Source organism: Oncorhynchus gorbuscha, linkage group LG12 (assembly GCF_021184085.1).
Source record: "Oncorhynchus gorbuscha isolate QuinsamMale2020 ecotype Even-year linkage group LG12, OgorEven_v1.0, whole genome shotgun sequence".
NCBI classification, from domain to species: domain Eukaryota; kingdom Metazoa; phylum Chordata; class Actinopteri; order Salmoniformes; family Salmonidae; genus Oncorhynchus; species Oncorhynchus gorbuscha.
The window spans coordinates 56,217,355-56,224,682 of record NC_060184.1 but is presented as its reverse complement, the minus strand read 5'-3'; the positions used below and the strand labels follow the sequence as shown (position 1 = coordinate 56,224,682).

Sequence of the window (7,328 nt, the reverse complement as noted above, 5' to 3'; positions counted from 1 at the left end):
GGGGACAACGGTCCGGTCAACAACAGTCAGGGATATCCCTTCACTATTTCTGTTCCCTTTAATGAAGCCATGAGAAGTACGGGACGGAATCTCCAGTGATGGCGACTAAAGGGAAGGGACCGACCGGACGTAATTGCTACCTCTGCCGAGGCGTGGAGACGCAACCTCTAATTTCCCATGAATAATGTCCCTGTGCCGGTCGACAGGCCACAGAAAGTGGCAGTTTCCTTTCTCAGAGAGATTGTGGCTCCGCTAATACACTCAGCTGAACTGTGGGTTTATTACCAGTGGGCCAGAGGACCAGACCAGAGCACAGAGAAACCATCTTACTAGTTACTTTCCCTGGTGCTCTTCAAAGCACAACACAGGGCTCAGAAACATAGTCGAGACGAGAAAATCAGTATTTCTTTACGATAACAAGGAGGCTTTAAAATGATAAATCAAGGGTCATCCTGTCTGAGCACACATTGGGAAGACACCGTGGACAAGAGGAACATATCTTTTTATTTTTAAGCTCTGTGGATAATGCTAAGCACCTTGAACTCCCAGGCAGCAGTGGGTCTGCCTCTGCCCCTACCCACCGATGGCTAAAACATGTAGTGGAGTTGTGTCTCATAAATTCCTTTCCTTCAGCAGAACATGCAACATTTGTTTAATGATGTTAGTTATGCATATCCTTTTCAGTCAGCGACCTCCAAATCAAAACATTTAACAGAAAGAGAGAGAGAGAGTAAATAGTGCGAGATATAGAGAGTGTGTGTGTGTGTGTGTTACAGAAACTGCGAAACAGAGAGATTACAAAACATAAAGGGCCTGAGCTGAGCATCTGCTTAGATTACCAAATGCTTCTCATTTAAACGTTTCCTAAAAATCTGTTTTCATATACGGTATGTTTTTTGAAAGGTCGTAAAGTGTGTCTGCTTGAGTAATAAAAGTGCCATTAATCACCGGGTATTTATTTGTTTTGAATCGTTTCGATACTATGTCTCAGCCTTGGCCCAGCTCCTCGTTGTTGGAATATTTGGAAGGAGTTCCCTCTTCAAAGTAATCAAGTCAAAGTTCACTCTCTCTCTCGCTCTGTCTGTCCGTGCTCCCACAGTAACCCTCAGTCACAGCTGGTACTGTTTACATCACAGGAGTGAAGATTTCTTAACCACATATTTTTGATGTTTTGCTAATTTTTTTTACTTTAGCTCAGCCAGGCTGATATTATTAATCATGTCCCTTGATGTTTTATGGGAGTCAGGAGGAGTAAGTAGTCTCGGTGTGTGCGTCCCAAATGACACCCTATTCCTTATGTAATGCACTAGTTTTGACCAGAGCCCTAAGCACGACATAGAGAATAGGGTGCCATTTGGGACACACCCAGTGGCTCAGTGGCTGAGTTGTGGAGTGCTACAGTAAGTCTGGGAGGCTAATTAGGAGCAGGACACTTGAGCAGACAGACCAGAGAAGAGGAGAGGAAAGGAGGAACAGCACGGGCCTGAATGCAGCCTGGTCTCATAGACTATATGTAACATAGTAAACTAATTAGTATGATATGTTACATTTGGTATGGTTACATAAGACAAAAGGTTACTTAAAGCAAAACTGAAAGGAGGGTAGTCGGTCTGGGCGGTGGGAAAAAAAGGGTGGGCATATAACACAAACGTCTAGTAACACAAAGGTTGTGTGTCGAATTTCACCATGGACAACTTTAGCTTTTTAGCTACTTTGTAACTACTTAGCATCTTAGCTAACGCTTCCTAAGCTAGAGACATCTGTTTTATTTTTTACATGGGCTTCGTCTCAATCCGCCACATCCAACAATGGTGGCCTTCTGTAGTGTGACCACTCTATGAAAAGATGAGACTCGCACGGACACGTGCGAGTCTCTACAAGTGCGAGTCTCTACAACCCTCACAAGCATCTCATCACTCATCTGAAGTCGGGATGGCTGATCTCCCAACTTCTGTCTGTAGCGTCCGAACAGTTTGGGCTACACACTAATAGAAAGTTGAGGCTCTCACAAACACGTACATGTCGTTTTGCATTAGGACGCCCACAAGCCTCACATGACTCGTCTGAAAGTAGCCCAGTTTTAAAAATGAATGGAAGTATACACTGAGTATACCAAACATTAGGAACACATTCTTAATATTGAGTTGCAACCCCCTTTGCCCTCAGAACAGCCTCAATTCGTCAGGGCACGGACTCTACAAAGTGTCAAAAGCGTTCCACAGGGAAGCTGGCTCATGTTGACTCCAATGCTTCCCACAGTTGTGACCATTCCATTCCTGATACACACGTGAAACTTTTGAGCGTGAAAAACCACTCAGCGTTGCAGTTCTTGACACACTCAAACTGGTGTGCCTGGCACCTACTACCATAACCCATTCAAAGGCACTTAAATATTTTTGTCTTACCCATTCAACCTCTGAATGACACACAATCCATGTCTCAATTGTCTCAAGGCTTAACATTTTTTCTTCAACCTGTCGACTCCCTTCATCTACACTGGTTGAAGTGGACATCAAAAGGGGATCATAGATTTCACCTGGTCAGTCTATGTCATGGAAGGAGCAGGTGTTCCTAATGTTTTGTACACTAAGTATATATATATATATATATATATATATATATATATATATATATATATATATATATATATATATATATATATATATATATACACACACACTGAACAAAAACACAACATGTACATTTTTGGTCCCATGTTTCATGAGCTGAAATAAAAGATCCCAGAAATGTTCCATAAGTACAAAAAGCTTATTTCTCTCAGATTTTGTGCACAGATTTGTTTACATTCCTGTTGGTGAGCATTTCTCCTTTGCCCAAATAATCTATCAATCTGACAGGTGTGGCATATCAAGAAGCTGATTAAACAGCATGATCATTGCACAGGTGCACCTTGTGCTGGGGGGAAATAAAGGCCACTCTAAAATGTGCAGTTTAGTCACACAAAGCAATGCCACAGATTTCTCAAGTTTAGAGAGAGTATGCAATTAGCATGTTGACTGTAGGAATGTCCACCAGAGCTCTGGTCAGAGAATGGAATATTCATTTTTTTGTTGTTGTTAAATATGGTTCCAAAAAAGGAAAATAATGTCCTGATCTTTCTTATATCTCTCATACGTATATAGGTCAGACACATATATCTTTTTTAAAGAAGTCATTTGATTTATTTTCTGACTGTTTTTCCAAGTACAGTATGAATCTGTAATTTAATGTGTTTTTATGGGCTAATAGCAGTAATGGCTTAGACTCTAAAGGATGAGGGGAGCCCAATTGAGAACAGGGTCTCATTTTCAATGGTGCCCTGGGGACATGAAATAAAAGGTCAAACTACAAGATAAAATAACAAGTACATTACAGGCATCATAAACAAATTTTTAACGTCAATCAATCAAAACAATTGCACACCTCAGTGGACTCATTTATCATCAGGGTTTTAAACTGCCCTAGTGGCACCAAGGAATCCAAAGGTTTAAGAGTAGTGGCTGCTGCATTCCCATAAATGGTGTCACCGTAGAGAAGAACTGGCAGGAAATTTGACTGTACATATCATACAAATTTGAGTGTCCCCGATTTTTGTTTACTATACTACGTCTACCCCTGAGTCCAGGTTGCAGGGTGAAACAATGAAAACTGAAATGTTTGTTTTTTCTAAGGACACGGGACACAAGACGGAGGTGGTAAAGGAGGTCACACTCACTCATTAAGTTTCCGACTACAGTGGTAGGGATGTCTGAGCTTAAGCAGAAATCCATTCTCATCCAATCCCTTCTCTTTTGTTATGTTTTGTATTCTCTTCAATAAAAAGCAATCTATTCTCTCTTTTTTAAGTTCATGTCATTATTTGTATGAAAAAGCAGCAGAGCAGTTATTGTCTTTAATGGAAGAAAACAATCCAGTTGTTTATGAGTCATTTAAAGGGTATTGTCGAGCAGAAGCCACACTAGGGTTTTGGTTCTGAGATGTGTATATACACTACCGGTCAAAAGTTAGAACATCTACTCATTCAAGGGTTTTTCTTTATTTGAACTATTTTCTACATTGTAGAATAATAGTGAAGACATCAAAACTATGAAATACCACATATGGAATCATGTAGTAACCAAACAATTGTTAAACAAATCAAAATCTATTTTATATATGAGATTCTTCAAATATCCACCCTTTGTCTTGATGACAGCTCTGCACACTCTTGGCATTCTCTCAACCAGCTTCATGAGGTAGTAACCTGGAATGCATTTCAATTAACAGGTGTGTCTTGTTAAAAGTTTAAGCCAATCAGTTGTGTCATGACAAGGTAGGGGTGGTATACAGAAGATAGCCCTATTTGGTAAAAGACCAAGTCCATTATATGGCAAGGACAGCTCAAATAAGCAAAGAGAAATGACAGGCCATCATTACTTTAAGACATGAAGGTCAGTCAATACAGAAAATGTCAAGAACTTTCAAAGTTTCTTCAAGTGCAGTCGCAAAAACCATCAAGCGCTATGATGAAACTGGCTCTCATGAGGACCGCTACAGGAATGGAAGTCCCAGAGTTGCCTCTGCTGCAGAGGATAAGTTCATTAGAGGTACCAGCCTCAGAAATTGCAGCACAAATAAATGCTTCACAGAGTTCAAGTAACAGACACATCTCAACATCAACTGTTCAGAGGAGACTGCGTGAATCAGGCCTTCATGGTCAAATTGATGCAAAGAAACCACTATTAAAGGACACCAATAAGAAGAGACTTGCTTGGGACAAGAAACACGAGCAATGGACATTAGACCGGTGGAAATTTGTCCTTTGGTCTGGAGTCCAAATGGAAGATTTCTGGATGCAGAGTAGGTGAAAGGATGATCTCCATATGTGTGGTTACCACCATGAAGCATGGAGGTGCTTTGCTGGTGACACTGTCTGTGATTTATTTAGAATTCAAGGCACACTTAACCAGCATGGCTACCACAGCATTCTGCAGCGATACACCATCCCATCTGGTTTGGGTTTAGTGGGACTATCATTTGTTTTTCAACAGAACAATGACCCAAAACACACTTCCAGGCTGTGTAAGTGCAATTTGACGAAGAAGGAGATCACCTGACCTCAACCCAATTTTAGTATTTGGTATTTTATTAGGATCCCCATTAGCTGTTGCAAAAGCAGCAGATACTCTTCCTGGGGTCCACACAAAACATGAAACATAATACAGAACATCAAGACAACACGTAGCCTACATATCAAAACATACACACAAACTATCTAGGTCCAATAGGGGAGAGGTGTTGCTTCATCTGTTTTTTGAAACCAGGTTTGCTGTTTATTTGAGCAATATGAGATGGAAGGAAGTTCCATGCAATAAGGGCTCTATATAATACTGTACGCTTTCTTGAATTTGTTCTGGATTTGGGGACTGTGAAAAGACATGTCTGGTGGGATAAGTGTGTGTCTCAGAGCTGTGTGTAAGTTGACTATGCAAACAATTTGGGATTTTCAACACATGAATGTTTCTTATAAAGAGAAGACGTGATGCAGTCAGTCTCTCCTCAACTCGTAGCCAAGAGAGACTGGCAGCATAGTATTTATATCAGCCCTCTGATTACAATTAAGAGCTAAATGTGCTGCTCTGTTCTGGACCAGCTGCAGCTTAACTAGGTCTTTCCCTGCAGCACTGGACCACACGACCAGACAATAATCAAGCTTAGACAAAACTAGAGCCTGCAGAACTTGCTTTTTGGAGTGTGGTGTCGAAAACGCAGAGCATCTCTTTATGACGGACAGACCTCTCCCCATCTTTACAACCATTGAATCTATATGTTTTGACCATGACAGTTTACAATCTAAAGTAATAGCAAGTCATTTAGTCACCTATACTTGTTCAACAGCCACACCATTCATTACCAGATTCAGCTGAGGTCTAGAACAACTTGAGAAGGTTTAGGATGAGTTGGACCGCAGAATGAAGGAAAAGCAAACAAGTGCTCAGCAAAATGTAGGAACTTCTTCAAGACTGTTGGAAAAGCATTCCAGGTGACTACCTCATGAAGTTGGTTGAGAGAATGCCAAGAGTGTGCAAAGCTGTCATCGAGGCAAAGAGTGGCTAGTGGCTACATAAAATATATTTTGATTTGTTTAACACTTTTTTGGTTACTACATGATTCCATATGTGTTATTTCATCGTTTTGACGTCTTCACAATTATTCAACAATGTAGAAAATAATAAAAATACAGAAAAACCTTTGATTGAGTAGGTGTGTCCAAACTTTTGACTGGTACTGTATATACATACATTTTCCCAATTACTTATAATGACTATGCCTACCCATAATGCAACAGGAAAATACATTAAGTAATTGTGATTAATAGGAAACTGTGTGTACCAATTAAATGTTTAGATTCATATTTTTAGTGCAGGAGGGACCTTCTATTGCATTATGCAATGTTATCTCTGTATTTTGCCCATTTATGTCAATGTAGATTGAATTTCTGAGTATCTTGAGTTGCATACAGACAGACCCACTGTTGAGCAAATAAGCTCAGCTCATATAATATACTGACACAACAATGCATTGTTTCCAATATCTCAAGGGCTCATTGGAGGTTGTGTCTGTGTTTCGCAGACATATTTACAGTTTTAAGGTGCTTGTGTTGAAGTGAGTAACACAGCCAGATGTGGTCTTGTTTAGATATCAGTGTCTCGTGTGGATTGCGTAAGGAATGTGACTGCACAGTACATGCTCTAAACTGCTTCACTCTCAGGAACAGTGGTGGGGTATCTGGCATGGGCACAAAACAGGAGAAAGAAAGCATTTATTGCTATTATCAAATTGAGAGGAGACATAGTTTTCCTATACAGTATGTTTGTAAGAAATCCAAATGAAATAATCATCCAAATTCATGGGTAGGATAGAATAAACGCTTCCTGCTATTACAGATGGAGGCAGAAGGAATCACTCTTATATTCAGTGGGATGGGTGGGAAGGATAGAGGTATAGTGAGATGAGTCTCTGTGGATGAAAGGCTACTGGAGGCTACTGGAGTAGATCTGGAATCATGACATCCAAGTGATGATGAGGTCATAGTAGCATCTGGGGGGGGTTCATGGTGGTTGTTTAACCGTACCGTGCCTTTTCATTGGCCAGGGCCAAGCGGCGGATGTTAGCCACACAGCCAGCGGCAGCTTCCTGAAGGACCTCGTCAGTGGAGCCCATCATACCCAACAGGAGCTACAGTACAGGGAGAGAGGAGAGGACAGGTTAAAGATGCTACTGTAACAATCAGAAGCAGGGGAGATAGGAGAGACAAAGTCGCTAATGCGGGAGATAAAGTCGCTAAT

The 7,328-nt window shown here is 40.8% G+C and overlaps 1 protein-coding gene across 2 annotated transcripts in view; it reads right to left on the bottom strand.

Annotated features, from left to right (window-relative positions):
* Positions 1-6,785: 6,785 nt before the first annotated feature.
* Positions 6,786-7,328, bottom strand: part of odad2 (outer dynein arm docking complex subunit 2) — a 77,480-nt gene continuing 76,937 nt past the window's right edge. For both annotated transcript variants that reach the window (XM_046292389.1, XM_046292388.1), the window contains exon 20: positions 6,786-7,218. In XM_046292389.1, coding sequence (XP_046148345.1) covers positions 7,105-7,218 — 114 coding nt within the window. In that variant the 3' untranslated portion in view covers positions 6,786-7,104. The remainder of the gene's footprint in view (positions 7,219-7,328) is intronic.